This window comes from Halyomorpha halys, unplaced genomic scaffold (genome assembly GCF_000696795.3).
Source record: "Halyomorpha halys isolate HHAL.00 unplaced genomic scaffold, Hhal_1.1 Scaffold41.1, whole genome shotgun sequence".
In the NCBI taxonomy this organism is placed as follows: Eukaryota; Metazoa; Arthropoda; class Insecta; order Hemiptera; family Pentatomidae; genus Halyomorpha; species Halyomorpha halys.
In genome coordinates this window covers 716,916-743,335 of record NW_027115338.1, presented here as the reverse complement: position 1 = coordinate 743,335, position 26,420 = coordinate 716,916, and the positions used below count along the sequence as shown (strand labels likewise).

The window sequence follows — 26,420 nt, the reverse complement described above, 5'->3', positions numbered from 1 at the left end:
TTAAAGTAATCAAAAATTGGGTTGAAATAACTGAGTTTTTTTCTTCCCGCGTCTTGTACTATCATACATGTTACTCCCTGAAAATTTCACATCACTAATAAAATACTAAAAATTTATGTAACTCTGAAAATCTATTATCTCAAAATCTGATAAAAATGAATCATAATATATTATAAGTCAAATACCACTTCAAAAATTTAATTATTTTACAGAATACACGAATTAACAATAAATATAGATCTTATGAATGAAATCATATGTTACCTGTCAATTCAACGCCTTATCAATTTTATTGATAAGATTTATACACCTTTTTTGTTTGGAAGTGTAAAATGTAATGATGATTTTCAAATTTTAGTTTTAACCAAACCTACTTTATTTCTAATTTATGGAGTTATTTATTTCAACCGTACGTAGAGCATTGTTACCCAAAGTTAATGTCAGTAGGATTGCAGCCTCTTATTTTTCAGCAAAAGCAGATGTAGCTGTAAGTTATATGGACTAAAAAGTAAGTTACAAATTGTTTATATATCAATAATTATTAATGATGTTGTTTTTGTGTGCAGAAGTGTTTTGTTACATTGGGTGTTCCAATTAATAGTGATCAAGAGACAGTCAGGTTAGCTTTCATAGAATTAGTGAAAAAATACCATCCAGATAGTAAGTCTCCATATGCAAATGCTGTCAAATTTCAAGAAGTGTGCATTATTTCATTAAATTTACATTCTTTCCTATTGATAATTATACTAAAGTACATGTCTATGTTTTAGGTTGAAGATGCCTACAGAAAATTACAGGAGAAATTTGCCAAAAACAGATTCATTGTTGATGAAGGGCTAGGGGAGTATGGTTTATATTATGAAGAAAAAGAGGGAGATGAAGTGGAGCATCCTGATATTAATGTAAATTAGCCATTGATTTTGCTTACTAAGAAACTGAACTAATAATGGAACAAACAGTTACATTTGTCAATTTCAATTTACATATTATTAATAAGTTGATTATGAATTTTTAAAGATTATAAATCAAACAAAAAGCTGGTTACTTGTGTTAGAGATGGAAATAATCGACCATTTTAATCTAAAACGTCTTTTTTATTGTCATTTCAATTAACTGTTTTTTTTTGTGTTTTTTTTCGGCCAAGACTCCCATTGGAGTCCTATTCTGCCTAACCATGGTTGGGGGTCAAAGTTCTTCATTTTGTGGGACCGCCACGCAATGAAAAAAGTCAACGTCCCAGGCCGGATTCGAACCGGCACCGCCAATAGACATCATATTGGTAAGACTGTGTCTTATCCACTGAGCTATGGGTGGCCCCAAAATTAACTGTTTTGTTTTTTTTTTGTACCAGAATCATACATAAAACCTGTACTTTGCATAATTCTGACAGTCAAAAGTTGTTGAAACAAACCTGATATTGCAAACGGGAAAGTTTTTTCCCTAGTCCAGCAAACCTGAGCTCTGTATTCTAGTTTTTCCACACTTCACCTCTTTATTTTCATGTTATTAAGATTTCAATGAAATGTTTATCTCATTTTTTCCAAATAGTTTTCTTTTAAATTTTGTTTGTCAGTTCTTAAAATACACATTTTTATAATAATTATTTTCCCAAAATATGTTTTAATAAAAAAATGTAATGACTTTTTAATAATACATGTTTTAATAGAATATAATACATTTGTTAAAAGATAAAAAATTAAGTTCTAATAAGTTTTTTTAATAATATATTAGTGTCATAAAGAGCGCTAATTAGAGAACGAAAAGAAGAAATATAAACCTTTATGTACTCAGTCAACAACGTTTAATTTAATTAACATTATTTTATATAATCTATCTATCTGGTTTTGAGTTATATCTGTAAAAATGAAGTAGTTTTTGCTAATGAACTGTAATTCAAAATTTAAATAATACAGTATTGTATTTCAAGACCATCAAATGAAACATAAGTCCTCCCTGATAATAAACAGGTTAAATCTACTATTGTAGAACTAGAGAAAAATCCGAGTTAATAACCAGATATGAAATAAGTACTAACTGGCTGAATAACCAACTGATAAAGTAGAGATGAAATATCCAAGTTACATCCTAGTGAAATATCAAAGATTAAATCTCTGAGTTATAACCAAGTGAAAGAACAGAGATAAAATTTTCTGACTTCTGATTGCACATCACACAATTGATGAAATGTTTTGCAAAAACCATGGTAAGCATTATAAAACATCTCATTTTAAATTGAATATTTTTTGTGTTACAATGATGAATTAATATTGCATTTTTTACAACCAAATTATGTTTAAATAATTAAATTTTGTGTTATCACTTTTTTTTTCTTATTGCTGCATCTTTAATAGATGCTTACAATAAACAGTTATTTTGAGCAGTTAAAACTGTATACTTTAATTTTGTTCTTTTCCTTTTTTGCTAAATAAAAAAAACAACCAGTTCAAAATTTGGTTGTTTTAAGTGATTACAACTGCCTGATTAAATCAACGAAAATAAAAAAACCATTGTAACCGATAACTGAGTATTCTTCCAATAACTTCCTTCCCTAGTACTTGTGTAGAATCTTGACTATTATCAGCAATCCTGTTGGCCCCCATGAGAACTACTGATAAAATCTTAAAAATTAACTTTACGCAATAAACTGATTCCATAAATTTTTTGAGGTTAAAAAACTTCCAAAATTTGAATATAAATTATTCTATATTTTTCTTTTTAGTTGTACAACATTTCGGGACTATTGCCCCATATTCATGCACCTAAATAATCCTACAAATAACGATTCACTTCAACAACAATTCTCATCCATGTGTATTTGTAATTTAAATAATTATATTTACCTCATATTTGTCATACCTTTAATTTCACTAAGGAAATCATGTCATCTATTAAAACATGCTGAAAATTGTTTCACACTGTTTAATTCAACTAGACAACTTTTACTTCCTAAAAAGAAAATCCAGAATAAACTGATTCATATTTATGCGAAGTGAGTATCTGACATCTACTGAAAAGGATTCTTTAGGAGTTTGCTCATATGTTGAGTTAGCAAAATACAACAGCTACGATCTAATTAGAGCACTAATAAGTTTACATTAAAAAAAATACATGATCGTCACATATACAGACCACAGTTTTCAACTTCCACTCGCCTTGCTTACACAAGAGATAAACAAGCCCTCAACAAATCCTTTTCTATAAAGGTCAAATTAAATTATCCCAAATGTTTTGAATTTTCTCTTCTTACAAAATTTGTGAGAATTATCACAAATATAAATTAAAAGAAGTTCAGAAATGAAAAAGAAAAAATAACAATTTTAATCCTTTAGACAGGATTGTTGGGTTACTTTGCAAGCTCAGCGGCCTGAAACCTGTGGCCAGCTATTGAACCTAGCAGCCTGAATACTTTTTACCGATATTCACATTTGTTTTTGATACTTGCCGGTGCTTTTTCAGCAGAGAATTGAATACCCTTCAATTTGTTTCATTATTTTTTTTTTTTACTAGGCTGCATCTTTTAGGAGTTATAGGCAAAAACAAAAAAGCAACCTTATTATTTTCTTCATTAATTTAATCAGATACTTAGTAATATATTTAGGAGTTGTATCAGTCTGTGGACCATGGGGATCCTCGCACTCTGAACTGAATATTATTTTGTAGGCCACTGGGATATTCATCCTCGAACTGATATATCAGTTCTTAGTCCTTAGAGGGTAAAAAAGCAAACATACAAAAATCAACCTAGGATATTGTAAAATCATTGATAAAATAGTGGTTCTCATGATGTTTTAATAATATCTATTTTTTCTTTTTAAAGCACACTGCTCCACAACATAGACAGTACTTGAGTTATGAAGGCCTGGGTTCAGGGACACCATTTGAGAGGTTTAAGCAGTATAATGTTCATAAAGCAGCAAAAGCAGTTGAAAATGTCACACAGTACAAAATTAATAAATTATCTGAAGAAAATCCAGAATGTAAGCAAGTGATGAAAAGAGAAAGTAAAAAAAAGGTCAAAGACATAAGAACTGGGTACAATATATTAAAGAATTATCCCTTCCGTTAAGTTTTTGCTAAAGGTTCTAGAATTTTAATTTTCTTTGTTCAGATTTGGTATGGACCGCCTTGTGGAAGATCTGATTCAAGAATCTATATCAAGAGGAGAATTTGACAATCTAACAGGTAGTGGAAAACCTTTGAAACAAACTACCACTGAAAACAACCCATATGTTGATTTTGTTACTCATAAAATGAATCAGGTATATTTTCATTTCAAAACTATGGACTATTCTCAATACATGTGTACCAATAGCTAAGTAGCAAAGTGTAATATAGTGTATTAGCTCTTTGGATAACCATTTGATTAGGCATTCATTTGTTATGTTGTTAGTTACTAACTGGTTTTTGAAGAAAAAGGATGTGCTACTGAGTATTGTGAAGCTTGCTTTCTAGAATTTAATTAATAATTAACTATTGACTATTAACTATAAGCTATTGAAATTCATACAATGTTTCAAGGTAAGAAAACAACTTTAGATGATGTTTTAAAAATGTTCGATGAGTATTGCATCCCCAAAGTGAATGGGTATGGAATCATTTAAATTCAATAAAATTAAACACCCACCGGAACAAACCTTTGATAATTATCTCACACAGTTAAAATCCCAAGCTATAAATTGCAGCTTTGTCTGCTCTAATGCTGAGTGTAAGACATCCTTCTTTGACTGGATGGTAATTGATCACATTGTCCGTAATCACAATGACATAGATGTTCAAAAAGCCTTGCTTAAAGAAACTGAAACACTTACATTAGATGAAGTTACCCAAATTTGTTGGGCAGCAGAAGTTGGAAAATCTTAGTCTAGAGATGGCTGGTGGTGAAGAGATGCAGCCTAACATTAATAATACTAACAAGTTCAATAAAATCATTATTGATATCATCATAGCCAAAACCTAACCATTCTGTAACTGTCCATGAATATAAATATAAAAAATGTGGTGAATTTGCCCAGCCTATTGGAAAAAGTTTATTGTGTGTGGTGGGTTTGGCCATTTTAAAGTAGGGTGTAGGTTTCAGAAAAATAAGGCTATAGTTAATGAGATTGATGAAGATTCCTCATCATCTGAGTCAGTCTTTGACTGCAACATTATATCGGATGTGAAGGCAACAACTTCTAACTTATGGAAAGAGTATATTAATATTGATGACATTCCTGTGCTGTTTAAGTTAGACACAGCTGGCGATATAAACATTTTAATATCTGGGAAAAAATTGGGCATAATAACATAGCAATATTCACTGACCACAAACCCCTTTTGGCAATACTTAGTAAGGAACTGTATAAGAATTCCTCGCCACTGCAAAGAGTGCAACTCAAGCTACTAAAATATAAATTTAAAGTCATATCTTCCTGGCCCGAAAATGGTTATTACCGACCCCGAAAAGGGACCAGAAGACGCTGATATTTCACAAATGGTTCCCTCAATTTCTTTGGAGGAAGTACTTCCGATTCCAGCAGAGGACATTCAAAAACTGAAAACTGCCACAACAAATGATGAAAATGTTAAGATGCTCTTGAGTAACATTTGAAAAGCTTGGGTTGGAGTTAATGTGAAATTGTTAAACCGCGAGTTAAAAGTTTTTTATGGGCTCCAGGACAATCTCTTTGAAAATGATGGTATACTATTTTTTGATGACAGAATTATAATTCCTACCAGTCTCCGGAGTTACTTTATAGCTGTAATTCATTCAAAGGCACATCTAGGCATTAACAAAACCGTAGCAAGAATTAAAAATCTTATGTATTGGCCGATCATGGCAGAAAATGTTGCAAACTTAGTCAGTGCATGCCCAACCTGCCAAACGTTTCAAAATAACAAACCAAAAAAACCATTACTATCATCGGTAATTCCAAAATTTCCATTTTAAGTCATAGGTATAGATATTGGAGAGTGTAATTAGAACCTCTTTCTGGCAGTAGAAGATTGCTATGGTTAGATATTATTCCCCTCAAGAATAAGACATCTGCTGAAATAATTAGAAATTTTTAAATCCTTTTTAGTAACCATGGCACACCTGAAATTGTACTCTGTGACAATAACCCATTCAGCAGTGCAGAAATGGCTGCTTTTCCAAACAGTGGGGCTTCACTATACGAACCTCGAGCCTTAACTATCCTCACTCGAACGGACTTTTGGAAAAGGGGATAGGTACAGGCAAAAAATTAATTAAAAAATCTGCTTATTCAAGAGGAGACTTATATGAAGCCTTAAGAGAGTATAGGACGACTCCTCTTTCAGGGCTTGAGTACTCTCCAAGCCAGCTGTTAATGGGGCAGAGACTAAGAACAAGAGCCCCAGCAAGTCTTTAACTCCTTAGTCCTAGGATACTCGATAAGGAAGTGCATCACAAGATGAAATACTTAAAAATTAAAAGTAAATCTCAATACGATTTATCTTCTCATCCTGTTGAGAACTTCAAAATGGAACAACCAGTTTATATAAAATGGAATGATCAGTGAAAGGAAGGCACTGTCACCAAGCTTCTCCCTGAACCATGATCTTATTTGGTCAAGGATCAACGTGGTCATGAGTGCAGAAGAAACTCATCTCACCTTCGAGGCCTCATTAAGTCACCCAATTCTGATGATTTTCTATCAGAAAACCCCAATCATATTCCCAAACATTCTGATCCTCTTCCTGAACCACCTGACCCTCTAGTACTTTGGTGCCGGAGGACCAGAATGGATATCAGTTAGCCCCTCATAACGAGCCTGATTGGAGATCAACACCATCCAGTGGTCATACACTGCAGGGTCCATCATCACCAGCAGAGGGCCTGAGAACTCGGTGTGACCGCCTGATTGTCAAGCCTAAAAGGCTGATAGAAGATTAAGGGAAGGGTGTAATTTAGTGTATTAGCTATTAGCTCTTGGGATAATCATTTGATTAGGCATTCATTTGTAATGTTGTTACTTACTAACTGGTTTTTGAATAAAAAGGATGTGCTACTGAGTATTGTGAGGTTTACTTTTTAGAATTTAATTAATAATTAACACAAATTATTATAAAATATGAACGGACTATGGTCCGGGTGCGGTCAAAAAAACTCAAATAGTAAATGATCATACTACTAACTTGATAATGATTATACTACTTTGACCGCACCCAGACCATATTCCATTTATCTATACACACGGTCAATCAATAATCTTCCAGTATTATAAAATATATGTCATTTACAAATGGATAGAGTTCAGAATATACAAAACATGTGGGAATATTGTTAACACTTTATGTGGACATTCTGTCCATGGTCTGGTCCCATAAGGAATGTCATTGATTTTTCAATTTTATTCGAAAAGAAATCTACTTTTCTATCCTATCTCAGTGTTAGGTTATTCAAATAATCTGTCTCATAACCATAGGAACAAACAAATATTATTTTATTCTGTAATATCTTTTTTTTTTTTTCAAGATTAAATTAGTCTTCTGAAAACTAATTATTGTTATTCCTTTGTCAAACTTGTTAATTGATATTATTGTTCTAATCTTTGCTTTGGTACTATTCATTTTTATTACTTTATTTTTAAAAGAAAACTTTTTGGTTATATCGTCAGAAACATAAAGAGACTGAAATTTGTGACCTGGCTACATCCAAAAAAGCTAAGTACTGATGATATGAAAAGAGAATTTCAAGCATATATTCCCTTATTATCAATTGTTTAAAGGTAGAGAGAACCTCTCTGAGAAAAAGATCAAGTTTGTTCTGTTTAAAATTTTTAAAGTTATATATTATTTTATGGACTGAAGTTATCAATAGAAGAAAGATGATCGAGCTTTCTTTGGGAATGGAAAAATTGGTAAAGTTTGCTTAAACAATCCAAAACACAGACTGCTGATAGAAGGAAAAGTATTTGAAACCTTGAAAAAAGATAAGAAAAATTAAAAAAAAAAAAAAAAAAAAAGTGTACATATCATTATGGAGCATATAATTCTCAGGTATGCAGATGATGTATAACAGTCCTCGGAAACATAACTTTACTGAGGCTCTCATGGGAAAAGAAAAGTGAATCAGCCTACAAGCAAGTTAGAGCAAATAAAATAAATTATATAATTCATTACGATAAAATGTGGATTTACTTATTGAAAGAAACTATCAGTCTATATCTCTTCTCTTATTTTGATTCCTAGCAAGAGAAATAAAATGAGCAGGATACATAGCTAGAAGTTATTTGGATCTGTTAAAAAGTGTTTTTAAACAGCTGTAAATGCTATATAAACTAACATGAGTCCTCATCACTGAAAGAGAAACTCATTATTGAAAAATTGTGCTGCCCAACTGCATTGGGTTGTTATATACACAGTATATTAACACCTAGTTAGGCAATTGCTTTTTAATTATTTTAATATATAGTATTATAATACTATGTATGATACATAGTACAGTAAATTTAAAATAAATGATAGTAATATATGAGTTTTTTGTTCATGTATTGTTCTTTGATGTTTTTCTTTCTATATTTTCATTTTTGTTTTCATATTTTTTTTTTATTCTTAATTTTTCCCCTATTATTTACCTATATATCTAAATATATTTTTCTTCCTTAACCCAATAAACCTTTCCTTTTTTTCCCTATTTAACAAATATAAAATAAAGTTAAAATATGAAATATAAATAATAAAATTTTTAAATAAAGTAACAATTTACCCATGAAAATCTAACCGTATTCTCATAAATATTAATAATAATAGTCTTTATTTATATACATAAATACTTATACTACATTTATTTTTATTAAGTACGTAGTTGTAAATACTACTTTTTCTTTATACACATGTAAAAGACCTTCTTTTTTTAAGGAGTTTTCAAGTCTTTAACGTGGACTATCCGTACTTTGGTTTGCTGAGAATTCATTTATCTTTATCTTCCAATATTTTCTGTCATTGGCTTATCATGACCATAGTGTTCCTTCTACCTTCTTTATCTCGTCTACCTATCTTCTTCTTTATCTGCCTCGGTTCATTTTCATATCGAAGGGGATCTACTCTGTTAGTTTCTTGGCCCAGTTTTTGTCATTCTTCCTCATTAGATGCCCATTCCATTGCCATTTCATCTTCTTGATGTGCCTGATTACATCTGTGAACCCAGTATATTTCCTAATTGATAGGCTACTGAGCTTGTGGCTTCTTTTTTTGCCTAGCATTGCTCTTTGGCATGTTTGAATCTTTTTCTCATGGCGCTTGTTGAGGTACCATGTTTGGCATCTATAAGACATCACAGGTAATATACAGCCATTGAAAACTAATGTTTTTATAGGCTGGCTGATATTGTTATTCTTCATTATCATTCGTAAGCTCCAATATTTCCGCCAAGCCAGAGCTGTCCTTGTTTGTAATCTCTGTTGATTGCCTATCTTTAAAAGAAATCCTTTACCCTACATTTGTGATTTCGTCTACTATGCTTATTTCTGAAAGGTCAGTTTTCACATTGTTGACATATGAGTTTGTAATTCTCATAAATTTGTAATATTCAATCAAAATCTAAAAATAAAACAATTCATCAATTATCTACATTAATATAAATACATGCATGCATTAAAATACAGGTAATAAATATAAAGTAAGAAAATAAATGTTTAAAAAAAGTAATAAATTTGAAAGGCAATAGATATAAAAAATAATTGATATAGAAAGTAATAAATATTATAAAATATATAAACAAATAAATAAATGATATATGCCATCCTTCCCCTGATTGATCCCTATTATATGTTATCATGCATGTGATGGTGGATAATTTCTAGGGGGTCAAGAATTATATTTTCTGCCAGCTTTGCTATGTCCTATATACCAACACATTCCTCAATGAAGCTCCTAGTTGTGCTCTTTATAGCTCCTGGAGTTCTGAAGCTCCAGAGGCCTCTCACATTGAATTCTCTTTCCCTGAAGCCCTCATGGAACATTTTCTTAAGGAAAGAGATACATTTGTGATAAATTTCCTTCTTTTCCCTTTCCACTTTATTTGCCTGGTCAAGGTCATTACTTTTGTTACTCATGGTGGAATCCAGAATGATTGCTGACTTCCTTATCTTAGGGAAAGCGACAATATCAGCATATCTTGTGGATCCATCCTTATCTGTGCACTAGACCTCGTCGAAGTTGGCAAAATCTCTTTCTTTAAGGAGCTTCATTAAATCAAACTTTACCCTATAGTGGTAGGTGTGTTATGAGGAAGAATTGTTTGGTCATTTCCCCAGTACATATGTTTCAGGTATATTGTTGTATTAGCAATAGAGTCCCAAATTCTCTATCCTGTCTGCTGACACCTGTACTTCACACAGGGGTGCATAATTGATATTTAATTTCAGGACATTTGACCATTCAGAACCTATTAGTATATGTTTTCATATATAAACTTGTTTGCTTTCAAGGTCTTTTTGAAATGGCATATTCTAATGCCCTTCCACATACAATTGGCCTATTTTTCAAACATATTTTCACACAGCGACTACCATAGAGCTCTCATATTCCTACGTCCCTGATCAATCTATTCACACATACAGCAATCTCAGACAAAGAGTGAACGTGGATTGGAACAGGGCATCATATATCAGAAAAATAATCATAGATAGAAAACTTTAAAAAACCGTGGCTCAAGTGAGATAAAGGTGGACTAGGCTGGTTGAGGTGTTAATGTATGTTCTAAAAAGTCTGTGTAGTAAATAGAAAACTGTTTTTCATTTAGGCAATATGGCACTCAGGTGCATAGTTCAATTCTTTTAATATGCTAATAATAAGGTGTTAAATTAATCTTTTCAATATATTAACACTCCACAAGGAAAGTTTTTTAAAGGTATTTTACATTTTTTAAGGTCCTAATTGAGAATGGATTCACTCCAACATGGATAACTTTACAGAAAGAAATAAGGGAAAGTACAGAAGAACTGCGAAAAAGATTATTTAAACTAAGGGAAACTATGGGACCTCTTCCCTTAACAGAAAAAGAAGATCACTACTGGAACCAAATTACAACAATACTTAGTGATGAAGTAAAACAGATAAATGAAAAAATAGGTAATTTGTATGAAAAATAATTTCATTATTTTAAATAATAAGACAAAAAAGTCTGCTAAGTACATATTTCCAGTATTGATTCCTCACTTCTTTTTATCACCTTATTTTATGTTTTGAATTTTTCTTTTTCTAAAAATATGAAAATTATTTTAATGCATATCTTTATTGTTTTGTTATTATCTATATTTTAAGATTAATGAATATTTGTTTGAGAATGAACTTAACAGGAGGAACTGTTGTTGAAATGTATCCAGAAATAAGTTTTTATGCTAAAAATTACATACTCATTTTAAAATAATCCCTAACTTCTCTCCAAATTTGGGCCAGGTCGTATGAACTGTCATTTAATATAGGGGTGTTGATGAAAATATGTTTAAGCATACATAAGCAGAATTAGCTGAAGAACTTGTACAATTTCATACAATCTCTGACAGTTCCACAAAAATCGCATTAATGATTCAACTTCTGTTCTACTCTTCATGTTCAATAGTACCAAAGATATAACATTTTCAAAAAGCTACATTTTGCCGAAATAACAAAAAAAAAAATGAATATTTTATGAATTTATTTTAATAAATAACATGAAAACTTCCACTCTTATGAATCACCTACAGAAGTCCATTAGCTCTCTGACTGAAGATAGTTAAATGCAGCATAGTATAGTTCATAACATAAGTTTTCAAAGAAGTAGCAGTTTCCATGATATTCCCCTACAACTGTTGATTTCTAGTTTTCCAAAAAAAATATTAGTTTATGAAAAACTATATACACTCAAATTAAGTTGAGTGGTAAGTCTATTAGCACTCAAATTAAAGCGAATTGAAAGTACTATAACATAGTTAATACCTTGTGAAATAATAGTTGGAACTAGTACTCATAAACTAGTAATAAGGATGGAAAGGGTTAACATTAGTGAATAGGGTAAAAATTCCATTAAATTCAATACTTTTTTTGTCTGATCATGTCTTTATTTCTACAAATTATACATATTTTAAAATTTTAGTCCTATTTAAATTTCAGAATCATATTATATGTATGTATATGTATATATATGTCTTCATCAGGGCTGTTGTGATGGGTATAGATGTACAACATATCATTGTAGTATACTACAACCCATCACAATTGTAGGTTTGATGAAGACCTACATTGTTGGTCAAAACATTGCCAATTAATAAGTAGTGTAAAAGTATTTCTGTTCTTCTTGACTGCAGCCCTGATCATCTCCTTATTATTTAAATTTTAGCTATAAGCATAGTGATAAATTAATGTGGTAATATGATTGAAGATTATAATTAGATTAATGAAACATTTTTCCAGATACCTATAATTTGTTGGTACCACTTCTTCACCAACAAATGCTTCATCTTAATATAAAAAAAGAATCTGAAAAAGCTTTATATAAAGGGCCTTACAAAAAAGTGAAGCCAGTTGAAATAAACAAAAATGAAGAGGAATGCTCTAGGAAGAAGAAAGGTCTGCGTAAATTCCTTACTTCAATTTTTCAGTAGTGATATAACCTAGTCCACAACAATGATTGCTACTTTACTCTATCAGTAAAATATGTCTTTTAATAAAGTTTATAAGATGAAAAGTTATATTTTTATTTGTCTCCATTCTTCATATTTTTACATTGCTTCTTCATCCTTTAAACAAAAGGTATTAATTAATTAAACCAACATATGATAAAAAAATAGTATGGAAAATTAAATTTTTATTCTATTGGATATTGTGAGTTTGTAGAATTAGGAGTGTAATTATGTTGTATCATGATTAAATATTTTTTAGTGAAATAAAAGTTGAAAAGTTTTAAAGGTTCAATAAATTATTCTGTGGTTTATACTACCTTCTAAAATTCATTAGTTTAACTGGAATTTCTAAAATACACCTTTTGGTTAAAAATATCTGGAATATTGAGAAAACACTTGAGGAACGGGGAAGTCTCTACTTATTTTAGTTCATAAAAAGGGGTCGAGGATGAACTGTAATAACTATTGGGGAATCTCACATCTTTCTGCATGCTATAAAATATTTACATTAATGTTAACAAGTCAAGTTGCTGAAGAAATTATCAAAGATTACTAATGTGGTTTTAGGCGAAATGGTTCAACTATTGATCAATTTTTTTAATTACATCAAATATTATAGAAAAAGTTAGAACATAAAAACATAGTTCATCAGCTTTATATTGGTTTCAAAAAGGCTTGCAATTCTATTAACCTGAAGCTGTATATTTTGATTGAACAGGGAATATCAAAGAAGTTAGTAAATCTAGTACGGATGTGCATGACCGAAATGTTAAATAAGGTATGAATTGGTAATCATTATTCTGAGAAGTTAAAGTTTTGGTCGGGTGTAAAACAAGGCGATTCTCTATCACCTATCTTATTTAATCTAGCATTAGAATATTATTAAAAATGTGAGGCAGAACAAAAAATGCAGTAGGAATGGAAGCAATTTCTGTCATATAGAAATAGGAGGAAATACATTTGAACAGGTAAATAGGTTTAATTATTTTTGTTGTTGAGTAAATAGAAAAAATAAAATTGATGAGGAAATAAAAGTGAAGTTAGAATTTACTTAACTGTTTTCCTTCCTTCTGTTCTTTACAGATGTGAAACATAGCCTCTTACTCTAAGGAAAGAACAGCGCCTTAGGGTTTTTTGAAATTAAAGTACTCAGAACGAAAAAGGATGAGTTAGATGGAGAATTTAGAAGGCTAAACAAAGCTGAATAGAGGGAACTGCATCTGGTAAATATAATTCAGGTTATAGCATTGCGGTGAATAAGATGTAAGGTTGTGGGACTTAGTAAGGAACGGATCCCTAAAGGGTTAATAAACATTGAACTAATTGGCGAATGTCCAAAGGGTTGACCGAAACATAAATGGGAAAATTGCATTAAGACTCATTTAGTAGATTTGAGTTTAGGGGGCTGTCTTTGGACAGATGTACAAATGATTGATGGTAAAAATTTCTAATTTTGGATTTGTATGAAAATTCATTTTAGGTTCTATTGACTATTGAAAATAGTGACTTAATTTTTGTCTTAACTCCTTGGCAAAAGTTGTTGAAGACATGCTTAATATTTTTTGACTTAGTATCATAAAAAAAGTTTCATTGAAATTGGTGATCTTACACCTGTGGTCTGCCATTGTAATTATTAAGAAACTTTTATGTTGTTTTATAGAATAATATGTTACCTCTCTTTCAATTTTCAGCTTAACATATTTATTATTCAACCCACTTCTTTCTGATGAAATAACTGGTAGGTCTAAATCACTCTTTTTTTCAACTATATTTCTTCTGAGAAGAGTTATTCTAGTCAAAGGACCATTGTTGCTGTTGACATCTTCAATAGTTAGGATATTACTTGTATTATTTGCATCTTTTAGTTTGGATTCTTTAATGAAGTTTTGACTATCTACAGATAAGTTTCCATATATAGAGTATTTTTCCTTCTCCAGTAGATCTTGAAGAACCTGGAAATCTTCAGCTAATTTTTTATATACTGCTTTCATTTCATCTTTGATTCGATTCTCATCTGTTTGTTTGCTTTGAAGAAAATTTTTCAATGTATCATTTGTATTATCAATAATGATGTCATTTGTGTTTTGGTTTCTATTTGTTGATTTCTTTTGTTTTTTTCTAGTCTTTATTTCAATTGATGAACTAGTACTTTCTGATACCAATAGGAATTTATTGCATGAACCAGGATGTTTAATATCTGGTTTTTCTTTGAACTCTTTTCCTGGTTTGTAAGGAGCATATATATTATCAGAGTATGATATTTTTTCCAAGTCTTCATCGTTTGTGGTTTTTTCTCCAACATCACGTCTTTTTTGCTTCTTTCTAATAAAACAATAGTATAAATTTGTGAAAAAAAATAGCTTAAATATATATTGTTATGTTTTTAATTGATGATCACATCATTTAATCAATCTTCAATATATTGGAATTTTGTCAAAATTAGGTTTATTTAAAATATTAAAAACAAAACTTCCTGTCTACAAGTATTATTATTTTGTAACTAATGCTATAATAAAACATAAAATTAAAGTTAATATTAATTACATTGATATTATCTTTACTAAATATTAATCAAATTTAAAAATTTTTGTCTTTAATATTTTTAAATTAAAAGTTTAGCTTTATTGCTAATTTGTTCCAGGAATACGTGAAATATAGTAGAAAACATAATCTCTTTACATAAGAAATATAATTTCTTATATAAACAAAAACAACTTAAAATTTAAATGATACAACATAAAAATAAATTAAGCATTAGATTACAAAATATAAATTTTTTATAAGTGTCATAAAATACTTGATTGATAGTATTCCAATTGAACTTCATATTGTTGAGATGATTTCGTCTTTATAGTTTTCCATTCCACTACTTCACTTGAATTATCTTTAAATAATTTAGTTTGAAAGTTATTCTATTTATTGAATCATGATAATGATCACTAATTAATAAACATTGCACTGTTTACTTTTATCTTCAAAATTATTATATTTGACTCTTTTATAAATTAACAAACACTTTTACTATAATTTTACAATAAATTAACTTTTTCTGACCCAGGCTTATATATGTCTTGTTACTTTGAGTTCTCAGAAGAGACTGACAAAGTTATATAATCATATTTATCTTGTACAAGTTCTAAGAAGAGACTGACTTGTTCCACCTTTTTTAAGTGCCTCCTATCAGCTAAATCCAACAAATGAAAGTCTTTTTTTTATTTTGTATTATTACTTTGTTTGTTTACGTTTAAAAATGATTTTAAATTAGTTTTTGAGTCTTTAGAAATTTAATCCACTTCATATATGCAAAATAACAAGTTTTATAAGTTCATATTTACTTCATAATCCATCTCCTAAAGTCTTCTTGATTTATTTAATTGTTTAATATAAGTTCAGATGTTTTCTCTAATTTTGACAGCATATTTTTTCAGATTACTTAGTTAAATCGTTAAGGTTGAATAAATGTATCTTGTGTTGAAAACACTATAATTACTTTTAATTTCTTCACATAAAATGAGCACTTGGACTTGATATTTCTTCATGTATATTTAATAGATTATTAAATGTAAATTTGTTATAAAATTTTTAAGATATTCTGCAAAGATACAATTTACTTCAATGACACTTTGAGAACTTTATATAATAAATTTGATTAATAGATCACAATCGGGATATTTTCTCTTGGTGAATTATATAAATCAAATTTATATTTTTAAATTCCAAGTTGTTACCATCAAATTCAACCATCATTATATTTATTAATTACATTTTTCTTTCCACCAATACGAAAAATGTTCATCATCTTGTAGATGGACTTCAGCTTCCACTATAAGTTAATTATTTAGTTGAACTATTTTCTATTTCGATTTTGTTTATATTTCTATTTTCCCTATTCCTTGGTTCAAATCTCTTTAATTACCCCTTCCTTGGTCAAAACCACCTTCTTAGTTCAATATTCTTTTTCTGTAGATTGAGGGTTACATGATCTATTGTTATTATTATACATTCTGTTTCTCTTTATTTGACCATTAATGACTTTTATTTACTAATTGTTTGTTTGGGCTACATATATCTTGAAAATTTAATTCATCTGTTATGTTAAACTTCAAAGTAATTTTTAAATTGTTGGTAATTTGTTGATTACTTACTAGCACTAATACCCCAAATAAATTGGGGATATTATCTATCTTATCATTATATTATGAATTACAAGAGCATGACAATCAGAACTTGTTCTATATAGACTGCATTGTTCTGGGGTCTTGACAAAAATCATTCCAATATTTAAATTTAGAACATAGAATTATAAAATATTCATTTTACCTACAAATGGTTAAATAAATATTATTTATTTGCACAATACATTAATATGCTATTTAACACATCTAATAATCCAATATTTCAAAGGAATTATTTGGAGTAATTCCTGGTGATATACGTGTGTATACTAAAATGATTCATGTTTGAGTATTAATTTCAACTCATTACTCGAAGAGAGTATTTTCTGTTGTCTCCATTCAGATTAGTACTGTCATTTGGGAATCACAAGGAACTTAATTTAACATTGTCCTGGGATGAAAAACACACGCTATATTCGGGAAGGTTACATAATTTTATCTCATATCGATAGATCGATGCGAGAGCTGATATAAACAGATCGATATATAGCAGTCTCCTTGCTAATTTTACAGTAATGAAATGAACAAATAATATATCATTTAATAATTAATAACAAATAACTAATCATTTGATGCTTCTTCAAGTTTGAAGAAACAGTCATAGTCTTGTAGCCGTGTAGGTTGTCTGCGTTCCCTTCCTGATCGCCTCAGGATAGGTTGGAGCTGCACTCCGAAATTGGTGTTGGGATTCTGCCATTGACAGTGGGTGATTTGAGTTTTGTTCCTGTGGTGGTCGGCTCTCTGGTTCATTAACAGTGCTAAGTGATGGAACGAATGTCACTGTTTTCTTGGGTTTCGTTTCAATAGCAACAAACAGCTGTTGGTTTTTTTTTTTTTTTTCGGCCAAGACTCCCATTGGAGTCCTATACTGCCTAACCATGGTTGGGGGTCAAAGCTCTTCATTTTGTGGGACCGCCACGCAATGAAAAAAGTCAACGTCCCCCAGGCCGGATTCGAACCGGCACCGCCAATAGACATCAAATTGGTAAGACTGTGTCTTAACCACTGAGCTATGGGCGGCCCCCAGCTGTTGGTTGATAAGTCTCTTAATGGAATATCCGTTTTCATCAAGTTTCACAATGTAGTGGAGTTTTCCAAGCTTCTGGACAATCGTTCCGAGTCTCCAAATTGGCTTACCAGTGGGAGGGTCCATTTCTGGAGATTACCCTGATCTGTGCAGAATTTTGTGAATGTTTCACTTTTAAAAATAGCTGCATTGTCAAAAACCAATGCCTTTGGCAATCCATGAGTTGAGAACATATCTTGAAGATATTGAATTGTTGACCAGAGTCAGAATGTAGGTGCATTCTTGGAGTAGCGAACTTCCAACCATCTCGATTTAGCGTCAACTAATATAAAAAAGTGATGATCTTGAAATGGGCCGGTGTAGTCCATGTGAACCCTTTCAAAGTTTTCTGAGGGTTCCTCCCCGTGATGGATGGGTGCTTTCGTGGGATTCTTCTTTATTTGCCCACATTCTTGGCAATTGCGAACAAGGTGTTCTATATCTTTATCTAAGTGTTGCCAATAGACGTATTGTCTCACCATTTGCTTCATCTTAACAATTCCAATGTGAGTATGATGAAGTTCTTTGAGGACTAACTGGTGCATTGAAGATGATAGGACTACCCGTTGCCAACTGAAGATAATGTCATTTTGAAGGTAATATTCAGAATCACAGTTCTTACCACTCAAGAGATCTGATTTTAATGTTGACAGATATTCATCACGTGAGGTCTCCTCAGGGAGGGTTTTGTAATTTAGAGCTTTGTTGGACATCCTATAGATTAGCTCATTAGAAATGAGGGAAACTTCCTCTTCCAACTTTTGTTCAATGTGAGAAATAGTTTCTTGAATGGGCAATCTTGACAAATAATCTACATGAACATTATCTTCTGCCTTTTTATGTCATATTTGGTAGTCGACATTTTTGAACCAAGTTGCATATTCCAGTAGTCTTGCAGATGTCATAGCTGGTAGTTTGGAGTTTTCATGTAGAATGTGAGTTAGTGGACGATTATGTGTATATACTGTAAACTTTTTTCCATAAGTGAAGTAGTAGAATTTTTTCAGGGCGAAAACGATTGCCAGAGCCTCTCGATCTAGTTGGCTATAAGTCATCTCTGTTTTGGTTAGTGCGCGATAATTGAAAGCAATCGGTTTTTCTACACCATCTATTGTGTGTAAGAGGATTCCCGAAACTCCTGTTGGAGAGGCATCGCAGTCTACTGTCAGCGGAAGTTCGGGATTAAATGGGGTCAAAACGCGTTCGCTTACAATTTCATTTTTTAGTTGTATAAATGCTGCTTCACATTTTGCGGACCAATGGAATTTACGGTTTTGTCGAAGCAAGAGCCTCAGTGGGTAAGTGAGGGTTGAGGTATTCGGTATAAATTTTGCATAGCAAGTCACCATTCCCAGGAATATTTTGACATCATCCTGGTTTGTCGGCCTGGGAGCATTTTTGATGGCTGCGACTTTAGTTGGGTCTTTTGAAATCTTTCCATGTTCGATTACATATTCTCGGTATTGCACTTTAGTTTTGAAAGATTCGCATTTCTCCTTGTTGAGGTGTAAGTCAAACTGTTGTAGTCTGTCGAGACAAGCTTTTAGGTTTATATAGCATTCTTCTCCCTTTTTTGCGTGCACTATTATGTTGTCAAAGTATACTCTAACCCCTTTCAATCCTTCCAAAACCTTGTCCATGGTGAGATGAAAATCATTTGGAGCAGTTTTGATTCCAAATGAAAGACGATTGAAGGTGTAACTTCCTTTATGAGTAATGATCGTCTGGATTTTTGCGCTCTCCTCATCAACTGGTACGTGTAGGTATGCTTTTACCAAGTCCAGAGAGCAAAAATGTAAGGAATCGTTGAGTGTTGTAAGGAAGTCGTCGATTTTTGGTATAGGATAGTGTGCATCTTGAAGTTGAGGGTTCACCCCAATATTATTGTCGACGCATAAGCGTACCGTGCCATCATGTTTAGGAATCACAACTAATGGAGATGCCCAGTCACTTTCTTGTACTTTGGTTATGATGCCTTGGTTTTAGAGAGACTCGAGTTCTTTTATTTTGAGTGCATGGGGTCTTGCTTTAAAAGCTGTGGGTTTGGCTTTTTTTCCCAGTTTCAGGGATATTGTTACATTTTTGCATTTTCCAACTCGTTTTTCAAACAGTACAGTACTTGTTATAAATTTCCTGCTCAATGTTTATAGGTAATACAGAATTTACGAAATTAGTATGCACCCTTTTGTTATCGATATCTTGTAGGTGGATATATAACTGCCTTATCCATGCACGGCTTAAGAGTGGGGAAACGTTATCTGGAACCACAATAAGTCGTTCAGTAGATTTTCTGTCCTTATATTTTACGTTCACTTCAACAGCTCCCAGGAGCGCAAAAATGCCAGCTGTGTATGAACGAAATCTTACGTTGGTATTATGAAGTTGAATATTCAGGTTTAGTTTGTCGAAATTTGATTTGTTTAGAAGCGTCTGGCCAGCTCCAGAGCCTACTTCGAACTGCTGAATTTTGACTTGAATTATGTATTTTTCCGTATCTTGGTCTGAGCTGCTAATTTTATAGCTCGTTAATTGATCTTCGAGGAAGGTTTCATCTTCTGCGTCTACTACTTTTACGCCTTTCTTTTCCGTCATTAGTCTTTTGAGACACACTTTTTTGACATGACTGCCCTCCATTTGACAGTACTTACATACTAGTCTTGATGGTTTGAATTGTACCCACTGGGGCTCCTACTTCGTGGTCTGGAAATTTTGTGTACCTCGGGTGTTGAGTTTTCTACTGGAGTATCGAATTGTTGATTATCTAAAAACGATGCTTCTAAAGTTTGAGCTTTGGCTACGGCATCGTGAAACGTTTTTGAGTTGTCTGACAGTAATTGATGACGTATGTTTTGGTTGGAAAGTCCTCTAATGAATTGTGAGTGCATAACTAGATCGGCTACTGATTTTTTACATTCTCATTGGAATTCGCATGTCAAGATAAACTTGCGTAATTGTGTCACGAAATCTTGAATCGATTGGTTAGACCCCTGCGTTTGTGAAAGAAACTTGTCTTTCGCCTAGAACATTCTTTTTCCCTGTTAGCTGGTCGTTTAGAGCTTGTGTGACGTCCTCGTAGTTACCTACGGGTATGTAATCTTAGGTGCAACAGCTAGCTTTAATAGTCCAAAATCATCAGTTTCTATGGTATTTAGAAGAACTGTTTTTGATGTGCTCTTATCATATCCTTTCATGAGTAGGAAGTTATCAAATTTTTCTAAATATTGTTGAAATGTTTCCATCTGTTTATCGAAGTGTTCGAATGTACTTATATTATGTTGAATGGTCTGTTATTTTGAATTGTCGAAAATTGTTGCAACATGGTTTGAAAATTTTGGTGTTGCATTTGCTTGAACTGTGCAAATTGATTGGCGTCCATTGTGAGTGTGAGGTTATGATATTTCCTATATCTTTTCTAAGCAATCAATCTTGAAGTATATAAAGTATAATGTTAAATATTGAAATATTAAAGTTAAATATTGAAGTATTTAAATCGTTGAGTGAGGCATTCTGCTACTACTTACCCATTGAGAGTGGGTTTCATTTTCAAATCTACCACGCGTAACTGAAAGAAAGTTTGGAAACTATGGATGTGCAACAAAATAATGTCTTTACACTTATCTCCTCGTCGCCACTGTTAAGTCTCAATTCAGATTAGTACTGTCATTTGGGAATCACAAGGAACTTAAATAAACATTGTCCTGGGATGAAAAACACACTCTATATTCGGAAAGGTTACATAATGTCTCGTATCGATAGATCGATGCGAGAGCTAATATAATCGATAGATCGATATATAGCATTTTCGTTCCAAAAAATTGATTTTAATTGTATTAAAAAAATAACGAATCCTTGAAAAGATACTCATAAAGTCAGCCCCACTTTATAAGTTAACTTTTTAAGTAACATCAGATTGTCTTACTCAGTGGTTCCCAAGTGGGGTTCCCTGAGCCTTTTCCTGGAGTGGGAAAATGGGTCATTCTATGTCAAATCTACAGTTTTGAACCATATCATCTCATATTTTCTTCAAATTTTGCACAGAACAGATGTAATACAACAGATGTAAATATCCTAGACTTTCTTAGTTTTTCCTGAAAAACTCTATTTGTATTATATGATGATGTAGGAGCTACACCGTTTTTCTACTTCTACCAAAAGGGTATTGTGGCGCCACCACCCACAAGAGATTATTTTATATCTTGAGTGTTTCTTGAAATGTGGTATTTTAAAATTAAAAGCAAATAATAATAATTTAATAATAAATTTAATTGATAATAATAAATGTTGTTGTAATAATGTATTTAATTTGTTAATTATATTATAAATGTATCTTTTATTATTTGGTTGGTAAATATAGAGTTCACCAAAAACAACATATGTATGTAAACAATGTCGATCACATTTTCAAAATACACAGCCGTTCATTTTGGACCTCTGACTTGTCTGTGGTAGTGATTTCTGAAATTAATTATGACAAGAGAAAATAATAGTGAACCTTTGACATTGAAGAACATTGATAAGGTTAGTATTAAACATTCACCATTTTGGAAAGATAAACCCGAAATTTGGTTTTGCCAGGCCGAAGCCCAGTTCGATCTTGGCGGAATCACAAATGAAAGTACGAAATTTAAGTACCTAATCGCTCAATTAGACCTTAAGATAGTAGAAAACATATACGACATTGTCTCATCTACTGAGGACAACAAACATACCATCGCAAAGGGTAGACTTTAAGTATATTTCGAGAACGTGAGGACAGAAAAATTAAAAAAGTCATTAGCGAATTAGAAATAGGAGATAAAAAACCAAGTCGGCTGCTTCGAAAAATGAAAGGATTAGCAGGTGAAGATTTTCTGATAAACTTTTAAAAACATTGTAGCTTGATAAACTTCTAGCAGAAATAAGAAGTATTTTGGCTCTTTTGGATGGAAATTTGGATAAGTTAACCGAAATCGGTGACAAAATATGGGATATTGAACCTGCGCGTGATATTAATGTTGTTCATTCTTAAGGACCCACTTGTTCCTCAGTTGATTCAACGCTGGAGGAACTGAATTAAAGACTATCTGCACTTGGGTCTAGAATATCCAGAAGTTCAAGTAGAGATAACTCGTCCGTTCGTTACGGAAAGAAATGTATACCGTCCTGAATGTGAAGTGAACATCTGAATGTAAATGGAATTTGGAGAAGGGAAACTCCTCAGGGGAGACACAGAACTGACCAGCTGCGCTGCTGTAAATATTCCAGGTCAACAACATCGTTTGTTTTTACGAGACAAGAATACATTTGCTTTCTGGTTGATAGTGGCACAGATGTTTCCATTATACCAGTGAATAAATTAAAAGCAAATCAAGTCACAGGAATTAAGTTATTTGCTGCAAACAACACAGCAATTCCTACATTTAGTACCAAAGTTCTTCAAATTGACCTGGGACTAAGACCGTTCACTTAGTTCACCGTTCACCATAACAAATGGAGTGGACTTTCTTCAAAACCAATTAAAACCAATGAAGGTATTTTAGGAGCTGATTTTCTTCATAGTTTTGGCTTGTTGATTGATCTGAAAGATAAAAAACTTATTGATAACAGTACAAAGCTCACTGTTACAGGTGAGGTAGTTGCAATCCAAGATATGGAATCATTGAGTTCTTTCAAAGCAACTTGTCAATTTTCAAATCTGTTAACTAATTTTCCAGATTTAACCAAATCATTTTCATTGAAGGTAAATGCTAATCATGAGGTAAGGCACCAAATTGTCACTAGTGATGGACCTATTGTTTTTAGCAAGCCAAGAAGATTAGATCCAAAGAAGCTGCAAGTTGCTAAACAAAAATTTCAGAGCATGCTTAACAATGGAATTATTCGAGTTGTTTCCAGTTCACAATGGGTAAGCCCTTTACACTTGATGACGAAGAAAAATGGACAATGGAGAGTATGTGGAGACTATAGAAGATTTAATGACAGGACACTACCGATAGATACCCCATTCTGAGGATAGAGGACGTAAGTCAGATTCTTCTAAATAAAACAATTTTCTAAAAGTTAGATCCTTGCCAAGCTTATTATGAAATACCTATTAATGTAGTAGATAAACAAAAACAGCCCTTATTACGCCTTTTAGACTATATGAATTTAATCTAATGCCATTCGGACTGTGCAATGCACCTAGTACGTTCCAATGTTTTATTAATGAAGAGGGCTGGATTTTTGTTTCCCATATTTGGATGATATACTCATTGCCTCTGCAAATGCTGAAGAACATAATCATCACTTATCACAAGTCTTTCAACGACTCAGCCATTACGGTCTCCGGATAAACTTTAGTAAATCAGAGTTTGGCATGGAAAATATAATTCTTTTTGGTTACCTTGATTGATTGACTTATCAAACGCCATAAACGTCTTTGTTATAGTGGATCGCGCAAGGGCAAGTTTGGAAAAGCCATATGAAGGCCCATTTGTTGTCATTCGACAAGCAGAGAAGTACTACTCAATTTAGACATCAAGGGTAAAGAAGTAAATGTGTCGCTTGACCAATTAAAGCCAGTGCATCTGTTGTGTGATGACAGCGACTCAGCATCAGAGCAATATATTGGACCACCAACTGATGAACCGGAGGATCATGTGCAGCCTAAAGCAGCTTTGAAGAAGACGCGTTCAGGAAGAGCAGTGCATTTTCCTTTGCCATTTCTAACGCGAATAACGTAACAAAGTTACTAAAGGGAGAGTAATGTGGTGGCACCACCCGCAAGAGATTATTTTATATTTTTAGTGTTTCTTAAAATGTAGTATTTTAAAATCAAAAGTATAATAAATTTAACTTGTTAATTATATTATAAATGTATCTTTTATTGTTTGGTTGGTACATATAGAGTTCGCCAAAAACAACACGTGTGTAAACAATGTCGATCACAGTGTAAGTCATTCATTTTGTTCTTTCCTCAATAAAAGTTATAAGTTAAAAAGTGTTGTTTTGTGTAAAAACCACCACAGTATCATCATTTTCCTACTAGTACCAATAAGGTTTCATTGCCAATTACAAGTTGGGAACCACTGGTCTAGACAGAAGTGATTAGTAAGATGATGGATCAGGAAGGGGTGTTTTTTCTGATAATAAATAGAAAGGACGTTCGACATTTTTTCGGGATGGTGTTGTGCTAATAATAATACCAGAAGGGTTCCATTCCACCTTATATATATAAGAGGCATCAGCTGGAAATTTGAATATGAAGTAAGTTCTTATGTCGGCATGTCATACTTGATAAGAGGTCATGCAAAAAGAACCGCCTCGCCTGGGTCATTGAACGTGGCGGCTAAACGTAATATAAGTACATATATATACATAGACACCAACGAGAACCAAGGGCTCACCAAAAAACCCTGATCAAGACTAGGGACCGCAGTAAATAACCGAGGCCACTTTGAAGTAAAGATAAGAAGGACACCTGCGTACCTCTCGGCCAGGCCTATTCTCTAGGACATAGAGAACTGGCCCGGGGCCAAAGGCGATGACCTCTGTTAAAGAAGAAAGCCGCCTCAGGTCAAATTAAGAGAGTTGCCACCCCACGAGGACCGAAAGGCCAATAACCTGCCCACTCCCTCTTGATGATAAATAAAAGAGAGTGGAAGCATAAATGGACTCGTGAGAAAAACGGAGATCGGAAGTGGGGAGGAATAAGAAGTAGAGGGGAGAAAAGGAGTAAAAAGAGCAGTAGGAGAGTTGAAGACATCAGTGGAGGATCAGCCGATCAGTTGAGAGGGAGTCGTAGATCAGCCGATCAGAGGAGGAGCAGTCTTGAGAGAAACAGGAGTGGAAGACCAGTTGGAGGAAGTCACACATCGCAGGGACCCAGCGGAGGCTACCGGCACCGGAGTGACGCGGGATCAAAGTTCCGCTTCGCCACTACTGACGGGCGCATTAAAATAAGACCTTTCAGTTATAATTTGAATGGCAATGATGAAATTGATAAACTTAAGAATCAGTATAAATAACAAACTGATACTTGAAATACAAACAGATCCCAACTGGTACTTCTCAATTCATAACATAATAATTAAAGTTTAATAGATCTACCACGCCCTCTCAGAATATTATTCTTGATTATGTATATATGATTGTAAATATAAAATAAGCAACCAAGACTTTACTTTATAATTTAGAATCCCTGCATACCACATGTTGCGGCCAACATATGGTCCTCAAATCGATAATTGAAACATATGATTTTTATAACGTCAAAAACAAAACAACTTCTCTCTATTGTTTTTTATTATGAAAATAGACAACTTCTTAACGTCTCACTGCATACACATGTCTTCTCCATTTTCTCCTCACTACGTACTCGTTTGCCAGCACTCTGGTCATCTTCGCCAGCTAAATCATCTTAGCCACGGCGGGCGGACTTCTTCTACTTCGGGGGGACGTGCGTCCTTTTGTCGATCTACTTCCACGAGAATATCCATTCAGAACAGCCACAACCGGGGTCCCACCAATCACCGGTGATATTAGACTTTTTCTCTTCCTTTTGTTCAATTAATTTTATTTTGTAATAGTATTAAGCTTTCTTTTTTTTTTTTT

At 32.6% G+C, this 26,420-nt stretch overlaps 2 protein-coding genes across 5 annotated transcripts in view; one reads left to right on the top strand and one right to left on the bottom strand.

Moving 5' to 3' along the window:
• Window positions 1–272: 272 nt before the first annotated feature.
• Window positions 273–26,420, top strand: part of LOC106688083 (dnaJ homolog subfamily C member 28) — a 36,721-nt gene continuing 10,573 nt past the window's right edge. Inside the window, exons 1-8 of one of the 3 annotated variants that reach the window (XR_010844808.1) lie at window positions 273–487; window positions 567–698; window positions 771–902; window positions 3,818–4,032; window positions 4,109–4,259; window positions 10,875–11,076; window positions 12,397–12,552; window positions 13,689–13,828. Coding sequence is in view for 2 of the 3 variants with exons in the window: in XM_014432373.3 (XP_014287859.2) it covers window positions 389–487; window positions 567–698; window positions 771–902; window positions 3,818–4,032; window positions 4,109–4,259; window positions 10,875–11,076; window positions 12,397–12,552; window positions 13,324–13,382 (1,146 nt within the window). In the remaining variant the exon portion in view is untranslated. Of the gene's footprint in view, window positions 488–566; window positions 699–770; window positions 903–3,817; window positions 4,033–4,108; window positions 4,260–10,874; window positions 11,077–12,396; window positions 12,553–13,323; window positions 13,646–13,688; window positions 14,283–26,420 lie in introns of those variants that run through there. The other 2 variants (XM_067052404.1, XM_014432373.3) reach the window with 2 other exon arrangements.
• LOC106688089 (uncharacterized) overlaps window positions 12,572–26,420 on the bottom strand; it is a 19,007-nt gene continuing 5,158 nt past the window's right edge. Inside the window, exons 1-3 of one of the 2 annotated variants that reach the window (XR_010844809.1) lie at window positions 15,403–17,280; window positions 14,279–14,927; window positions 12,572–12,722 (exon numbers count right to left, since the gene is read on the bottom strand). Coding sequence is in view for 1 of the 2 variants with exons in the window: in XM_014432397.2 (XP_014287883.1) it covers window positions 12,705–12,722; window positions 14,279–14,927 (667 nt within the window). In the remaining variant the exon portion in view is untranslated. Of the gene's footprint in view, window positions 12,723–14,278; window positions 14,928–15,402; window positions 17,281–26,420 lie in introns of those variants that run through there. The other variant, XM_014432397.2, reaches the window with a different exon arrangement.